At 34.6% G+C, this 20,027-nt stretch overlaps 1 protein-coding gene across 1 annotated transcript in view; it reads right to left on the bottom strand.

Moving 5' to 3' along the window:
* Nucleotides 1-20,027, bottom strand: part of TDO2 (tryptophan 2,3-dioxygenase) — a 500,634-nt gene that overhangs the window by 106,518 nt on the left and 374,089 nt on the right. The window contains exon 5 of the mRNA XM_044062443.1: nt 1,690-1,817. Coding sequence (XP_043918378.1) covers nt 1,690-1,817 — 128 coding nt within the window. The remainder of the gene's footprint in view (nt 1-1,689; nt 1,818-20,027) is intronic.

Below are 20,027 nucleotides of genomic sequence, written 5' to 3'. Positions count from 1 at the left end.
TCGGTCTATACAATCTATCAGTTTTTGCATATTTTTTGAAAACTCAAGATTCATTGAGCATAACTTCAACAAAAATGTCTGGGACAGGACCTCTAAGAGGACTAGCATTCTCACAGAGAGTGCCACCAATGTTAAAAATAGATGGCTTCCTGATGAAATGTTTTACTGAATCTCAGATATTATCTGTCAAAATAATTATCATTATTTCTTGAAGTATGTAATATAACTGTGACTACAGCCATATTGATGTTAGGATATCAATAACTGTTAACTACTAACTCTAAAGAAAAGTGATGTGCATGACATGGTGGCACGCTGAAGAGATGTGCCTATTAACTTGTATACCATTGTGATCCTATTAGGGTTAGAGAGCATTTAGGTGCAATTACATCTCATAGTCCTATATTATTTTCAGTCATACTAGAGCACTGTAATCCTATTTAGCTTTTCACCTGCATTAGTCAGTGAAGACCTGCTAAGATTTTCTTTGTTTATTCCATGCAGTACATGTATTACTAAGAGATGCATTGCTCCTGTACTGCACTGGATGTTTCACAAAGCTCTTACTGGAGTAAACATTTCTGTAACATGCTAAGGATTGCAGGATACTCCTTTTGGATGTGTTCATTTACAACAGCAGAAAAGTGAAGTTGTTAATATCCACCCAGAAAAGGTAACCCTTATTTATAAAATTTTACAGAAAACAGTCTCCAAGTAGTTTTTAAAAGAACTGCAGCGAACAACAGAACCACTCAAGCTCTTTATACAGACCTAATTCAGATCCTGCTGTAGTTGTCCTACAGAATGATGCAGGTAGTTCAGACAGCAATAACGTCTGTCTGTCATAGAATCTGAGGAAGTCTGTCACAAGTCTGCAATACAAGCACTCATCATAGTTGTTAGCACCACACCTTTCTGTAACTTGCTGTACTATTAGATCCATATATACACATCCATCTATCTACGTACATTAAATTGAAAAAATGTAGACAAACTTTAGAAAACAGAAGAAACAGAGTGCAAAGCAGTCCGGATAACCAAAGCCTTAACGCAATTTAATATTCCACTTTAAAAACAGCGTTTTCACTACTTAAACAATGTAGCTTCATCAGAGGCAAACAAACACAGAAAAAGGCGCCAAACAAAATTTATAATAGTGGCAGCCTAATTAAAATCAGCTGGAGGATGTTACATCACTTCCTTGCATAGCTAAAATGTCAACAAATACATGTTACTAGGGCACATTATAACATCATTAAACACATTAAAATACTATTTGGACATATAAACCTTAATGAAAAAAAAATATTATAAAAATATATGTTATAAAAACATCTAAAAAGTTCTTAAACATTTTTATTTTTATGTTGAAAAGTCTATTAAGATTATTAGCTTAAATTCATAATGCATGTTTTAATTCATTGCCTAAAGCCTTTTAAATTTATATATAACTAAAACCAATATATGTGTATGTACAAAACATACTATATATCAGGACTAATCTTTAACCTGGACTGTACATTGGTTGTAAAGACAAAATGATAATAACAATATAAAGGAATAAATTAGGGAATAAATTGAACCCAACTATTGGAGGTAAGATCTATATTTCAATATCGGTGCAATATTGCGTACATTAAAGGTAGGACAATGTTTATTTCATAAATGAGAACAACAGTGGCAGCATACCTGAATTCATAAAAGTCCATTGGAGTCATCGTTTCCAGAACAGAAAACTGATTCACCAGTAGTCTAAGAATTACAGTAATCCGATTGATTCGTGTGACAACTTTCAACATATTTCTCTCATCCCGCACCTAAAAAAAATCAACAAAACAAATTGTTTCAGAAACATAATTTAAGCTGTAATGTAAGCAGTTAGTAACTATAAACCGATGCTAATCCTACATTATGTATAGAAGTCAGTCATATTACATGAGAGTTATTACTTCTCAAGCAAACTGTCATGCTATATTTTGTTTGATAATCTAGAACAGGAGGCCGGAACAAAATATTATTTCCTTTCTGAATAAGTTCATTGATCTACAATAGTGACACCTTCTGAAAATGACAAAAGATATATTGAGGAAATACACAGTGAATCACTGCATGAAAATAACACATTAAAATTCAGATCAGCTACTCTGTATATAAATGAATATTATACAATGACAGGTCATTTACATGCATAAACGTGCAGGCTGATTGGTCAGCCCACCAGTGTGCTCATTGTAAACTGAGCATATACTAATAGAAAACATCCGGTTGCCCGGACTTTCTTCTGTTAATATATGCTATGGGGCTTTCTAGTTTTCTTGAGTTAAGAGGTTGAAAGGTACATATGGAGGACAGAGAAAATACAAAGAAAAGTTATGTTATGCAAAACAACAGAAACATACCTGATTTGCCTTGTATTGCTGTCCTTTCTCGTACCTGTAAACTGTCCAGATTTAAAACTTAAAAAAAAATGGAGATCTTCCCATCTCCATTTCTCATACCGCTAAACCGTCCTCCATTTCAGAGATCTTCCCATCACCATTGCTTGCTTTCTGAAGCCCTGATATACTGCGTAAGCATGAGAATGTAAGTTCCATATGCATGCACAGTTGCCGCAGGATACAGAAACAATGCGGAAGTACACCACTGTGCCATTATACAAAGACATTATTTAAGAAAAGCAAGTCATTTTTCTCTTAAATTATGTCATTGCATAATAGCAGTAACCAACTCCTGGGTGTGATATACTGAAGATTTACTGACAGTTGCCTTTGTTTAATTCCTCAGGCTTCGACCTTGTGATTAAACCACACCAACCGTGGGTAAATCTTCAATATAAAAACATACTCAGAGGCTCTAAATAAAAATCTGCCCAAGCAGCAGAGATCTCTAAAGCAGACTTCCAAGCAACTGCTACCCCACAACAATACCCACGTATCACATAGTTCACAAAGTCAATGTGCCACACAGTCACAGCCCTTAAGGCTAAACAACACACCTAATACACTTGTAATAGGTGACTCTATTGTCAGACACACTGACGTCCCACTCACCAGGCTGAACAAGGAGAAGGTCACTGTAAGTTGCCTGTCGGGTGCCAGGATCCGCCACATAACACAAGCACTCAGGTTACTCCAAAGCAAGTACAAATATGATTCCGTCATTGTCCATGCTGGTGTGAATGACCTGAGACATACCTCCCTGGACTACATGAAAAGAGACATAGAGGAGCTCTCTGATCATATAGCCCAGGCCGGTATGACCCTGACCTTGAGTAGCATCTTACCCTCACCAAGAATGATGCCACAGTATAAAGACAAAATTATCAATTTTAACAATTGGCTAAAGTATATGTGTCATTCAAAGGGGATCCAGTGTCTGTCAGCCTGGGATGACATGCTCAACAAGCTACGTTGCTTCACTAGGGATGGCTTGCACCTGTCACCCCTGGGTTTTCGAATACTGGCTAAGGCTCTTGCCACCCCCATAGTGCCTTTTTTAGGCAAGGCTCAAAAGACAAACCCACCTCCATGGACAACACAAGGAAAAAGAAACTAAGGGTAATGCTGCTCAATGCCAAATGTCTAAACCTCAAGATGCACACACTCGAGGCTCTCCTCAGTATGGAGAATATCGATATCTGTGCAGTAACAGAAACCTGGTTCAAGGCTCCCGAGAGCACTCCAGCACTACCAGGTTATACCTCATACCATGCTTTTCATCCCAAAAACTTGGACCGAACCACAAAAGGAGGGGGAGCATCCATATTCATCAAAGATACCCACATCTCCAGGTTAGTGGCACTGCACGAAGCATTGCAGACCATCCATGTGCAACTAACAGTGGGCAAAACTGCCTTTCAGTTTGTAACCTGCTACAGACCACCCTCCCAAACTCAGGAATCCCACTCGGCTTTCCTGAGAACACTGGAGAATATGAAGGTCTCTCCAAACACCATCATATTGGGTGACTTCAACTACCCAAACATAGACTGGGAGCACTTTTCAAGCTCAAACACCCTCGCCCAACGGTTCCTAGAATTTATAAACTCAAATGCTATGGAAAAACTGGTCACCACTCCCACAAGAGGGGAAAATATATTGGACCTGATCATCACCAACATGGGGACTCTATGTTCCATACCAGAGCTATACCCCTCATTGGTAAGATCTGACCATAAATTAATCTCACTGGAAATCCATATACCATCCCCACCCCCAGCCAAGGAAACCACAGTGAAGAACTTCTCAAAAACAAACTTCACACTTTTCAAAACCGAAGTGTAATCCTTCAAAGCCCCCAGGCCAGTGGAAAATACGGCCCAAACTGCAGAATCCTTTACAAACGCATTCTATGGACACCTACAGGAATGCGTGGATCATGCTATCCCAAATAAAACCAAGACTCACTCCTCCAAATGCAGGAGACCTGTCTGGTGGACCCCAGCCATAAATAAGCTATACAACAGAAGGAGGAAGCTACTACATGATAGAGCAAAATCCCAAAAAGGGAAGGCATCTCTGATCAGTACTAGGAAGAAACTACGATCCCTCATAAAATCATCTAAGGCCAGCTTTGAAAGAAAAATTGCACAAGACACTAAAGATAATCACAAGGCCTTCTTTAGTTATGTCAGAAACCTGGGTGGCAACTCCCAGATATGCTCTGAGTTAGTGCAAAATGACAAAAAATACACTGAACCCACAGACATTGCCAACATCCTGGCAGACTGGTTCAGTGCAAACTTCTCCCCCCCTTCCCCCCCCCCCCCGAAAAGAGCAAATGTCTAACCCAAAAGAGTGTAGCCTCCCTGACATCACAGATGCACAGGTGACAGCTGCCCTCTCCAAAGCAAAAAAACACAGCATCAATGGGACCGGACGGTCTCCCGGGCTGTGTCTTACATGAGCTCCAAGAAGAACTGAACCCTCACATAAAGTCACTGTTCAATCTCAGCCTAACTACAGGATATGTACCCAAGGAATGGCGTACAGCAATAATAGTCCCACTCCACAAAGGTACTGAATGCTTTATTAAAGCCTGTGAAATGGATTTCTATAGTTATTTCAATACCACAAGGAAAACTAATTTATATGCTAATCTGTCTCACACTGAATGGGAATCTCTTTATACTTTACAGCAGGACAAAGAAATATCTATCAGACCTGCAGATAAAGGGGGTGGGGTGGTAATTTTAGATCATGTTACTTATAATACATCTATGCTTACTATGCTGAGAGAGACAGACACATATAAAGAGATCTGTGCCAGTGATCTTACTAAAATTGTCTTTTCTGTACATCAGGAACTCTATGACTTCTTGATGTGCAGGCAGTTAGATCAAGATTTATATCAATATCTTTTGATAGAGCAACCAAAGACTCCCTACATTAAAGGATTACCAAGATACACAAAGGGATAATCCCACCACCTTTAAGACCTATAGTAGTAGGGGAAGGGTGGGTCACTGAGACAATGTCTGTCTTCGTTGAGAGGAAACTTAGACCTATTATTAATAAGATTGATTCGATTCTGAAAGACACTTATCAATTATTAGAAGTCTTAGATAATCTTGAAGATGGTGTCTCTGGTGAAACTATTCTCATTACTATGGACATGAAGAACCTACATCTATTCCCAATGGATATGGTTCTGAAGCCATTCGATATATTTTACATAATTATGATTGCTATAGTAATGATGAGAAAATTCTATTAAATGCCATCCTAGATCTGGTACTAAATAACAATGTTTTCAGATATGACAAGAAGTTATATTTGCAACAATGGGGGGTGGCCATGGGCACCCCCTGTGCAAACAGCTATGCAAATCTTGTCGTCTATTATTGGGAATGCATACACTTATTTAAACACATTTATTTCAAGAAGGTGTCTCTATACAAAAGATTTGTAGACGACATACTAATCCTTTGGAATGGAACTCTACAAGAGTTCCTGAGTATGGTGGAGGATTTAGAAAGTACAACATCTTTTTTCAGATTTACATTTGAACATTCGTTGAATAAAATAGATTTTCTAGATGTAACTATCACCAAGGATGAGTATGGGAAATTGGGTCACACCATCTACAGGAAATCGTGTTGGAAAAACACCCTATTGGAATTTACTAGTATGCACCCTAGACATATATTCTTGAACATTGTTAAAAGTCAATATTTAAGAGTCAATAAATTGTGTAACAAACAAGAAGATAGAATCGAACAAATAGACAAGTTAAATGATATGTTCATAGAAAGGAATTACAATGAACAATTAATACAACAGGCTAAATTATCAGTAGTAAGTACCCCCACCCCCTTTATATCTAGAAAGACATATTGTAAAACTTATACTTTACCTAAGTCGTCTAAAGAATTTATACCTTTTTTGACCAGATATACGAGTGATAATAGTAATATCACCAATATTATTCGTAAAAACTGGGATATATTACTTACTAATAATGAAATAAAGAATATGATAGGATTAAAACCTAGGTTTTTGTATACCAACAGTAAGAATCTCAAGAGATTATTGTGTATTGAGAAATCTGAATGTGAGACGAATATGTCTACTACTAAGCTACAGAAGAATCTAGAAGGGGAATCATCTCACAGGCCAAAAACAGGAACTTTTCCATGTAATCGATGTAACATGTGTATATATATTTCAAAAGATATAGGATTCACACATCCTGAACTTAATATTAAATTTGAACCCAGGTTTAGATCAACATGTATTAGCTCTAATTTGATCTATTTAGCTAATTGCCTGAACTGTGATGCATTCTACATTGGGATGACCACGAGGTCCTTGAAGGAGCGTATTTATAATCATATTCATGATATTAAAAAGAAAGATCCAAAAAGTGCCCTAAGCAAACATATTTTAAATAATATAGAACATAGTTTTAGCTTTAGGACACTACAGTTGGTACATCCCAATGGTAGGGAAGGTGACATCTTTAATGATCTTGAAAGTATAGAGCTACAATGGATCTTAAAATTTAAAGCGCATCATACTCCAAGCCTTAACCAGTATGTGAGTCTTAGATCAGTCCTGAAGAAAAGAAGTCTGAAATAACAGAACGTTTCTCTTTATATACTATTGACTTCTTTGGGTAACTCTTAAGTGAAAACATCTGAGTGGAACTTTTATACCTTGTTTAACCAATGGTCATTTCTTCCAGGGACCCCCTTTACTGAATCCACTGTCATAGTGGCATCTTAAATTCTTGGTTGTAATGTTATCACTATTTTTAACGTCTTTCTAAGTATAAGATGATGCTTATATAATAGGATATGAACTTATATTACTGTTTTTAAGTATTATTAAGAGGATTTTTGTTATTAGTATTTTTCATATATTTACATATGTGTATTTTTTATATATTACATATTTTGACATTCTAGGTATCTAACAAGATACATTATGTCTAGACATCTATATTTATGTACTTTATAAATATGTTGTTTTTAATACCTAGGATACTTAATGTTCATAGGTATGGGATACTGAGCATTGGGGCCATTTGAATATAGTCTATTAAATAAATAAATTTATATCAGCTTTGTGGTTATGGCTATATATTATATCAAGTAATGGCTAAATTGATGAATAATTATTAACAAATGATAACTTAAAAGATTTTTATATATTACGGATTTTTTAGATTAATTAGTCTGGTACAGTTATGCACACATATTAATATTAATAATGTATATACATAAAAATTATAAAAAGCATATATATATATATATAATAATATAGAAAATATAAACTTATATATTTAGTTATATTTTGAAATATAATATTTTATTACTTTGCTCTTTTTTATTTATCATTATGTTTTTGGTTTTTTAGTTGGGTATATACAATAAATAAATAATACAATAGGTTCATATTTACATAAAGCACCTTATTAAGATGAAAGGCGTTTATGGTTATTAATTTTTTTTATATATATCTATGGTTTATATGTATAGCAATGTCTAATAAGTTATTTTAGATAGTGCCTTTAACATCAAATGAGCACATATATTCTGGTTCTTTGGACTGGGCTGCTTTTGCGGAAACAAACGCTTCTTTTAAGGGCTGTATCTGATTGAGGTTTTATAGCAAATGCTATTAACGCCAAAATAATGCACAGTATTTTGAATGTCATTCCGTTTTACTGTTTAACATAATATGTGAACGGATGTGGGCGGTTTGACATTCATGAATAGAACTCTTGGGTTTTACAATGCCACTACCTACAAATTGTCATTATTTGTGGTTATCGGTTCATTTGATTTTATGCATGTATTTTATTTAACTATATAATGATGTTAGATTTCTCTGATGTCTTTTAATGTTGAAGTGTCTCATATACTTGAGGTACACACATTTTTGACTTATTTTAAGCCAAACTATGAATCTGAGTAATGTGGGATACTAACGTTTTATTATGTTTTTCTATGATGAAATTTTCTTAGTATATGAGAGTTTAAAGTGATGCTGCTATTTTGCAACAACAGGAAACACATTTCTCGGCTTCTGTTGAATGTTAAGCACTATTTAGAATGTTTAATTGTATATTTTACCCAATTAATTAGGATGCTGATTAGGATCCTAATTACTGAATAATTGATTGGAAGTACTATATAAAAGCTTCTACATTTTACATAATTTAGATCTGAAGAAGCTCATCTTTCCTGTTCTTTTGGTTACAAATAAAGAAGTGTTTTGTCTGCTGTACCATCGTGGAGTTCCTCATTCCTGTTTTTTCTACTATATTTTTTGCATTTGGAGGTGAGGACCTTGGAGGTTTTATTGCTGGGATTGTGTTACGTGTACTTGTCTTTTTATTTATCCCTGGCTAACCACACGCGATGGATGCAAGCATAATAGAGCTGGACTATGTTCCTAATAAGTCGAAACGACAATGGAATAGCCTACTGGAATCTAAAGAGAATCCGCTCTTGAACATCAACATGGAACATATGACTACTACACCTAATGTTGACAAAGGTAACATTGATAAAATGAAGAATTTTAACATCATGTTTCGTGAACTTGAGAATACATTATATAAACTTTATAGACTAACTTGGCAGAGACGCCATCTGGAAGCATGTCTTCATTTTAAATTGATCCCCAGAGGCATGAGGGTGCTAGTCATGCCCTCTTATGGTGAAACTCATCCCGAGCTATTACGGAAATGGCAACAATTGAATCTTGACTTGGGGTTCAACTATATAAAGTTATTGATTGAGCATTTTTTACCTGTTGAGAAAGATCTCCTTTTACAAGCTGAATCCCTGAGCAAAGACATTTCCATTACCTTTAAGGAGGAAAGTTTCCAGCAGAGATTGGACAGCATGTTTACTCAAGTGTTCGCATATGGTGATAAGTTACAGCAAGTGAAAACGCGTAAATTGCACAGGGATCATAATGACTTTGCCAACAATAATGTATTCTCTTGGCCAAGATATAATGAAACTCGGAACAAAGAACATGCTATTCCTATAGATATGAACTCTAGTCAAGGACTCTCTTTAAATCAGAGCTATGCTTCAACAGTGATGAATGCAAGTTCCACCTTAAGTGAAACAGCTGTTACAACTGCACTACCTTCAGCGTCCCCTTCCTTGACGCATATGCAAAATAACATTATTAGAGACACTCCTCCTTGTAATCAACAAGCGTTGGTTCAGAAAGATGAAAATCTGCGAGGCGCCAAACCGAAAGTCAAACATGGCAATATTGAAGGTTTTTTACCTCTTCCGTTAAAATTTCGGCAGAATTTTCAGAGCAGGTCGAGAAGCAGAGGCCGCACCAAGAGGAAGTTTTCAGGGGAAGAGATGCTATCGAACAACAGAAATCGGAGAAGGGAACAACAGACTTAGTGTTTAATCTGTCTAAACGGACTCTTACAGAGACTGACTATACTCTTTTGAATAAGGGTTTATCCTTTATTCCCGCCCAGGTTAGTAATATAAGTGAAGTTCTTACTGACCTGCGGCTGTTTGTACGCAAAATTAATTTGAGATGTATGTTTGATAACAAATTACAATATGGTGCTTGCAATCAAGAATGTATTAAGAGGTTTAGAAAGAAAAGTATTTTTACACCCACATTAACACCTGTTACTGAATGCTTTATTAAAGCCTGTGAAATGGATTTCTATAGTTATTTCAATACCACAAGGAAAACTAATTTATATGCTAATCTGTCTCACACTGAATGGGAATCTCTTTATACTTTACAGCAGGACAAAGAAATATCTATCAGACCTGCAGATAAAGGGGGTGGGGTGGTAATTTTAGATCATGTTACTTATAATACATCTATGCTTACTATGCTGAGAGAGACAGACACATATAAAGAGATCTGTGCCAGTGATCTTACTAAAATTGTCTTTTCTGTACATCAGGAACTCTATGACTTCTTGATGTGCAGGCAGTTAGATCAAGATTTATATCAATATCTTTTGATAGAGCAACCAAAGACTCCCTACATTAAAGGATTACGAAGATACACAAAGGGATAATCCCACCACCTTTAAGACCTATAGTAGTAGGGGAAGGGTGGGTCACTGAGACAATGTCTGTCTTCGTTGAGAGGAAACTTAGACCTATTATTAATAAGATTGATTCGATTCTGAAAGACACTTATCAATTATTAGAAGTCTTAGATAATCTTGAAGATGGTGTCTCTGGTGAAACTATTCTCATTACTATGGACATGAAGAACCTTTTTACATCTATTCCCAATGGGTATGGTTCTGAAGCCATTCGATATATTTTACATAATTATGATTGCTATAGTAATGATGAGAAAATTCTATTAAATGCCATCCTAGATCTGGTACTAAATAACAATGTTTTCAGATATGACAAGAAGTTATATTTGCAACAATGGGGGGTGGCCATGGGCACCCCCTGTGCAAACAGCTATGCAAATCTTGTCGTCTATTATTGGGAATGCATACACTTATTTAAACACATTTATTTCAAGAAGGTGTCTCTATACAAAAGATTTGTAGACGACATACTAATCCTTTGGAATGGAACTCTACAAGAGTTCCTGAGTATGGTGGAGGATTTAGAAAGTACAACATCTTTTTTCAGATTTACATTTGAACATTCGTTGAATAAAATAGATTTTCTAGATGTAACTATCACCAAGGATGAGTATGGGAAATTGGGTCACACCATCTACAGGAAATCGTGTTGGAAAAACACCCTATTGGAATTTACTAGTATGCACCCTAGACATATATTCTTGAACATTGTTAAAAGTCAATATTTAAGAGTCAATAAATTGTGTAACAAACAAGAAGATAGAATCGAACAAATAGACAAGTTAAATGATATGTTCATAGAAAGGAATTACAATGAACAATTAATACAACAGGCTAAATTATCAGTAGTAAGTACCCCACCCTTTATATCTAGAAAGACATATTATAAAACTAATACTTTACCTAAAGAATTTATACCTTTTTTGACCAGATATACGAGTGATAATAGTAATATCACCAATATTATTCGTAAAAACTGGGATATATTACTTACTAATAATGAAATAAAGAATATGATAGGATTAAAACCTAGGTTTTTGTATACCAACAGTAAGAATCTCAAGAGATTATTGTGTATTGAGAAATCTGAATGTGAGACGAATATGTCTACTACTAAGCTACAGAAGAATCTAGAAGGGGAATCATCTCACAGGCCAAAAACAGGAACTTTTCCATGTAATCGATGTAACATGTGTATATATATTTCAAAAGATATAGGATTCACACATCCTGAACTTAATATTAAATTTGAACCCAGGTTTAGATCAACATGTATTAGCTCTAATTTGATCTATTTAGCTAATTGCCTGAACTGTGATGCATTCTACATTGGGATGACCACGAGGTCCTTGAAGGAGCGTATTTATAATCATATTCATGATATTAAAAAGAAAGATCCAAAAAGTGCCCTAAGCAAACATATTTTAAATAATATAGAACATAGTTTTAGCTTTAGGACACTACAGTTGGTACATCCCAATGGTAGGGAAGGTGACATCTTTAATGATCTTGAAAGTATAGAGCTACAATGGATCTTAAAATTTAAAGCGCATCATACTCCAGGCCTTAACCAGTATGTGAGTCTTAGATCAGTCCTGAAGAAAAGAAGTCTGAAATAACAGAACGTTTCTCTTTATATACTATTGACTTCTTTGGGTAACTCTTAAGTGAGAATATCTGAGTGGAATTTATATACCTTGTTTAAACAATGGTCATTTCTTTCAGGGATCTTTTACTAAATCCACTGTTAGAGTGATATCTTAAATTCTTGGTTGTAAGGTTATCACCACTTTAAACGTCTTTTTAAGTATAAGATGATGCTTATATAATAAGATATGAACTTATATTTGTTTTTAAGCTTTATTAAGAGGATTTTTGTCATTAGTATTTATATATTTTATATATGTGTATTTTTTATATATTACATATTTTGACATTCTAGGTATCTAACAAGATACATTATGTCTAGACATCTATATTTATGCACTTTATAAATATGCTGTTGTTAATATCTAGGATACTTAATGTTCATAGGTATGGGATACTGAGCATTGGGGCCATTTGAATATAGTCTATTAAATAAATTTATATCAGCTTTGTAGTTATGGGTATATATTACATCAAGTAATGGCTAAATTGATGAATAATTAGTAATAAATGATAACTTAAAAGATTTATATATTACATATTTTTTAGATCAATTAGTCTGGTACAGCTATGCACATATATTAATATAAATAATGTATATATATAAAAATTATAAAAAGTATATATATAATAATATAGGAAAAATATAAACTTATATATTTGTTATATTTTTGGTATATAATATTCTATTACTTTTTTATTTATTATTATGCTTTTGGACTTTTGTTTTTTAGCTAGGTATATATAATAAATAAATAATACAATAAGTTCATATTTACATAAAGCACCTTACTAAGGTGAAAGGCGATTATGGTTATCAATTTCTATATATCTACTATTTATATGTATAGTCATGTCTAATAAGTTATTTTAGATAGTGCCTTTAACACTAAATGAGCACATATATTCTGGTTCTTTCTTACTGTTTAACATAATAAATGCCATTACCTACAAATGGTCATTATTTGTGGTTATCGGTTCATTTGATTTTATGCATGTATTTTATTTAACTATATAATGATGTTAGATTTCTCTGATGTCTTTTAATGTTGAAGTGTCTCATATACTTGAGGTACACACATTTTTGACTTATTTTAAGCCAAACTATGAATCTGAGTAATGTGGGATACTAACGTTTTATTATGTTTTTCTATGATGAAATTTTCTTAGTATATGAGAGTTTAAAGTGATGCTGCTATTTTGCAACAACAGGAAACACATTTCTCGGCTTCTGTTGAATGTTAAGCACTATTTAGAATGTTTAATTGTATATTTTACCCAATTAATTAGGATTCTGATTAGGATCCTAATTACTGAATAATTGATTGGAAGTACTATATAAAAGCTTCTACATTTTACATAATTTAGATCTGAAGCATCTTTCCTGTTCTTTTGGTTACAAATAAAGAAGTGTTTTGTCTGCTGTACCATCGTGGAGTTCCTCATTCCTGTTTTTCTACTATATTTTTGCATTTGGAGGTGAGGACCTTGGAGGTTTTATTGCTGGGATTGTGTTACGTGTACTTGTCTTTTATTTATCCCTGGCTAACCGGATGCAAGCATAATAGAGCTGGACTATGTTCCTAATAAGTAATGGAATAGCCTACTGGAATCTAAAGAGAATCCGCTCTTGAACATCAACATGGAACATATGACTACTACACCTAATGTTGACAAAGGTAACATTGATAAAATGAAGAATTTTAACATCATGTTTCGTGAACTTGAGAATACATTATATAAACTTTATAGACTAACTTGGCAGAGACGCATCTGGAAGCATGTCTTCATTTTAAATTGATCCCCAGAGGCATGAGGGTGCTAGTCATGCCCTCTTATGGTGAAACTCATCCCGAGCTATTGAAATGGCAACAATTGAATCTTGACTTGGGGTTCAACTATATAAAGTTATTGATTGAGCATTTTTTACCTGTTGAGAAAGATCTCCTTTTACAAGCTGAATCCCTGAGCAAAGACATTTCCATTACCTTTAAGGAGGAAAGTTTCCAGCAGAGATTGGACAGCATGTTTACTCAAGTGTTCGCATATGGTGATAAGTTACAGCAAGTGAAAATTGCACAGGGATCATAATGACTTTGCCAACAATAATGTATTCTCTTGGCCAAGATATAATGAAACTCGGAACAAAGAACATGCTATTCCTATAGATATGAACTCTAGTCAAGGACTCTCTTTAAATCAGAGCTATGCTTCAACAGTGATGAATGCAAGTTCCACCTTAAGTGAAACAGCTGTTACAACTGCACTACCTTCAGCCCCTTCCTTGGCGATATGCAAAATAACATTATTAGAGACACTCCTCCTTGTAATCAACAAGCGTTGGTTCAGAAAGATGAAAATAAGTCAAACATGGCAATATTGAAGGTTTTACCTCTTCCGTTAAAATTTCGCAGAATTTTCAGAGCAGGGGAAGTTTTCAGGGGAAGAGATGCTATCGAACAACAGAAATCGGAGAAGGGAACAACAGACTTAGTGTTTAATCTGTCTAAACGGACTCTTACAGAGACTGACTATACTCTTTTGAATAAGGGTTTATCCTTTATTCCCGCCCAGGTTAGTAATATAAGTGAAGTTCTTACTGACCAAAATTAATTTGAGATGTATGTTTGATAACAAATTACAATATGGTGCTTGCAATCAAGAATGTATTAAGAGGTTTAGAAAGAAAAGTATTTTTACACCCACATTAACACCTGTTACTGAATGCTTTATTAAAGCCTGTGAAATGGATTTCTATAGTTATTTCAATACCACAAGGAAAACTAATTTATATGCTAATCTGTCTCACACTGAATGGGAATCTCTTTATACTTTACAGCAGGACAAAGAAATATCTATCAGACCTGCAGATAAAGGGGGTGGGGTGGTAATTTTAGATCATGTTACTTATAATACATCTATGCTTACTATGCTGAGAGAGACAGACACATATAAAGAGATCTGTGCCAGTGATCTTACTAAAATTGTCTTTTCTGTACATCAGGAACTCTATGACTTCTTGATGTGCAGGCAGTTAGATCAAGATTTATATCAATATCTTTTGATAGAGCAACCAAAGACTCCCTACATTAAAGGATTACCGAAGATACACAAAGGGATAATCCCACCACCTTTAAGACCTATAGTAGTAGGGGAAGGGTGGGTCACTGAGACAATGTCTGTCTTCGTTGAGAGGAAACTTAGACCTATTATTAATAAGATTGATTCGATTCTGAAAGACACTTATCAATTATTAGAAGTCTTAGATAATCTTGAAGATGGTGTCTCTGGTGAAACTATTCTCATTACTATGGACATGAAGAACCTTTTTACATCTATTCCCAATGGGTATGGTTCTGAAGCCATTCGATATATTTTACATAATTATGATTGCTATAGTAATGATGAGAAAATTCTATTAAATGCCATCCTAGATCTGGTACTAAATAACAATGTTTTCAGATATGACAAGAAGTTATATTTGCAACAATGGGGTGGCCATTATGCAAATCGTCTATTATTGGGAATGCATACACTTATTTAAACACATTTATTCCAAGAAGGTGTCTCTATACAAAAGATTTGTAGACGACATACTAATCCTTTGGAATGGAACTCTACAAGAGTTCCTGAGTATGGTGGAGGATTTAGAAAGTACAACATCTTTTTCAGATTTACATTTGAACATTCGTTGAATAAAATAGATTTTCTAGATGTAACTATCACCAAGGATGAGTATGGGAAATTGGGTCACACCATCTACAGGAAATCGTGTTGGAAAAACACCCTATTGGAATTTACTAGTATGCACCCTAGACATATATTCTTGAACATTGTTAAAAGTCAATATTTAAGAGTCAATAAATTGTGTAACAAACAAGAAGATAGAATCGAACAAATAGACAAGTTAAATGATATGTTCATAGAAAGGAATTACAATGAACAATTAATACAACAGGCTAAATTATCAGTAGTAAGTACCCCCACCCCCTTTATATCTAGAAAGACATATTGTAAAACTTATACTTTACCTAAGTCGTCTAAAGAATTTATACCTTTTTTGACCAGATATACGAGTGATAATAGTAATATCACCAATATTATTCGTAAAAACTGGGATATATTACTTACTAATAGTGAAATAAAGAATATGATAGGATTAAAACCTAGGTTTTTGTACACCAACAGTAAGAATCTCAAGAGATTATTGTGTATTGAGAAATCTGAATGTGAATATGTCTACTACTAAGCTACAGAAGAATCTAGAAGGGGAATCATCTCACAGGCCAAAAACAGGAACTTTTCCATGTAATCGATGTAACATGTGTATATATATTTCAAAAGATATAGGATTCACACATCCTGAACTTGATATTAAGTTTGAACCCAGGTTTAGATCAACATGTATTAGCTCTAATTTGATCTATTTAGCTAATTGCCTGAACTGTGATGCATTCTACATTGGGATGACCACGAGGTCCTTGAAGGAGCGTATTTATAATCATATTCATGATATTAAAAAGAAAGATCCAAAAAGTGCCCTAAGCAAACATATTTTAAATAATATAGAACATAGTTTTAGCTTTAGGACACTACAGTTGGTACATCCCAATGGTAGGGAAGGTGACATCTTTAATGATCTTGAAAGTATAGAGCTACAATGGATCTTAAAATTTAAAGCGCATCATACTCCAGGCCTTAACCAGTATGTGAGTCTTAGATCAGTCCTGAAGAAAAGAAGTCTGAAATAACAGAACGTTTCTCTTTATATACTATTGACTTCTTTGGGTAACTCTTAAGTGAAAACATCTGAGTGGAACTTTTATACCTTGTTTAACCAATGGTCATTTCTTCCAGGGACCCCCTTTACTGAATCCACTGTCATAGTGGCATCTTAAATTCTTGGTTGTAATGTTATCACTATTTTTAACGTATTTCTAAGTATAAGATGATGCTTATATAATAGGATATGAACTTATATTACTGTTTTTAAGTATTATTAAGAGGATTTTTGTTATTAGTATTTTTCATATATTTACATATGTGTATTTTTTATATATTACATATTTTGACATTCTAGGTATCTAACAAGATACATTATGTCTAGACATCTATATTTATGTACTTTATAAATATGTTGTTTTTAATACCTAGGATATTTAATGTTCATAGGTATGGGATGCTGAGCATTGGGGCCATTTAAATATAGTTTATTAAATAAATTTATATCAGCTTTGTAGTTATGGCTATATATTACATCAAGTAATGGTTAATTTGATGAATAATTAGTAATAAATAATAACTTAAAAGATTTATATATTACATATTTTTTAGATCAATTAGTCTGGTACAGCTATGCACATATATTAATATAAATAATGTATATATATAAAAATTATAAAAAGTATATATATAAAAAATATAGGAAAAATATAAACTTATATATTTGTTATATTTTTGGTATATAATATTCTATTACTTTTTTATTTATTATTATGCTTTTGGACTTTTGTTTTTTAGCTAGGTATATATAATAAATAAATAATACAATAAGTTCATATTTACATAAAGCACCTTACTAAGGTGAAAGGCGATTATGGTTATCAATTTCTATATATCTACTATTTATATGTATAGTCATGTCTAATAAGTTATTTTAGATAGTGCCTTTAACACTAAATGAGCACATATATTCTGGTTCTTTGGACTGGGCTGCTTTTGCGGAAACAAACGCTTCTTTTAATGGTTGTATTTGATTGAGGTTTTATAGCAACTATTATTAACGTCAAAATAATGTACAATATTTTGAATGTCATTCCGTTTTACTGTTTAACATAATAAGTGAACGGATGGGGGCGAGTTGACATTCATGAATAGAACTCTTGGGTTTTATAATGTCACCATCTACAAATGGTCATTATTTGTGGTTATCAGTTCATTTGATTTTATGTTTGCATTTTATTTAACCATATAATGATGCTAGTTTTCTTTGATGTCTTTTAATGTTGATAGGTCTCATATATCTGAGCTACACATGTTTTGACTTATTTTAAGCCAAACTATGAATCTGAGAAATGTGGGACACTAGCGTTTTATTGTGTTTTTCTATGATGAAATTTTCTTAGTTTATGACAGTTTAAAGTGATGCTGCTATTTTGCAACAACAGGAAATACATTTCTCGGCTACTGTTGAATGTTTAGCACTGTTTAGAATGTTTAATTGTATATTTTGCCCAATTAACTAGGATGCTGATTAGGATCCTAATTATTGAATAATTGATAGGAAGTACTATATAAGAGCTTCTACATTTTACATAATTTAGATCTGAAGAAGAAGCTCATCTTTCCTGTTCTTTTGGTTACAAATAAAGAAGTGTTTTGTCTGCTGTACCATCGTGGAGTTCCTCATTCCTGTTTTTTCTACTATATTTTTTGCATTTGGAGGTGAGGACCTTGGAGGTTTTATTGCTGGGATTGTGTTACGTGTACTCCACAAAGGTGGTGCCACAATGGACCCCGGAAACTATCGCCCTATAAGCCTGACTAGCCTGGTCTGCAAAGCTATGGAGCATATCATCATGGAGCTCATAAACAAAGACATTGGGAACCTCCAAACACTGGATCCTACCCAATTCGGCTTTGTTAAGGGCAGATCTTGCCTCTTGAACCTGGTCAACTTCTTTGAAACAGTCACCAAGGCCATAGATGAAGGGAAGGTAGTCCACACAGCCTACCTGGACCTTGCAAAAGCCTTTGACACAATACCCCACTCGTGCATCATAAATAAGCTTACCAGCTTAAATATCAACCCCTATGTCACAAGATGGGTTGCAAACTGGCTCAGGAATAGAACCCACATGGTCAGAATTGCAGGTGCCATGTCAGACTCTAAACCAGTTACAAGTGGCATCCCACAGGGCTCAGTCCTGGGACCTCTCTTATTTGGTATATTTTTCTCTAAGGTACAGGCTAACATGGGAGGACTATGGCTGACCAAGTTCTCAGATGACTGCAAACTGGGTGCCATAATCGACTCGCCGACTGGCACACATCTTCCAAAAAGGTCTCACAGAGACGGATAACTGGTGCCAGAGCCATGGCCTAAAGCTAAATGCCAAAAAGTGCATAGTCATCCCCTTTGGGAAAAACAAAGTGCCCACAAATTACCACATCAGTGGTAATCCATTAAGTACGGAATAAGTAATTAGGGATTTGGGGACCCAAGTAGATAGCAATCTCTCCTTTGACAATCATGTTGCCAAAGTGGTTAGAAAGACCTTTTATATAGCCCACCTTATCATGAAAGGGTTCACATCTAGATCAAGAGAGGTCATTGTGCCCCTCTACTCATCACTCATCAGTCCCATAATTGAATACAATGCCCCATTTGGGATGTACCTTACCCGACACCTGCAGCAACTGGAAAGACTCCAAAAGTACCTCACCAAGAGGAACAATGGACTCAAACAGATGCCCTACGCAGTCAGGCTAAAGAAACTCCAGCTCTACTCAGTTGCTTACAGCCTACTCAGAGACGATCTGTGCCTGACGTATAAAGTCATGTTCAAACCAGAATTAATGGACATGCTCCACCTCAGGAAATCCAAATCTCTTAGAGCCACATGCTCCAGGGACTTAAACCTCAGCACAGAAATAAATAGGACATGCTGGAGGGACAGATTCATATCGCAGAGGCTCCCCTCACTATGGAACAAAATCCCAATCCATGTTAGGCAGAGCCCCTCAATGACCCTCTTCAAGAGAAATCTTGACGAGTGGATGGGAGATTGTAGGTTTACCCCTGGGATCTCTTCTGTGTC

Source organism: Protopterus annectens, chromosome 2.part1, assembly GCF_019279795.1.
Source record: "Protopterus annectens isolate FY-2018-M chromosome 2.part1, PAN1.0, whole genome shotgun sequence".
NCBI classification, from domain to species: domain Eukaryota; kingdom Metazoa; phylum Chordata; order Ceratodontiformes; family Protopteridae; genus Protopterus; species Protopterus annectens.
This window is presented reverse-complemented; position numbering and strand designations above follow the sequence as displayed.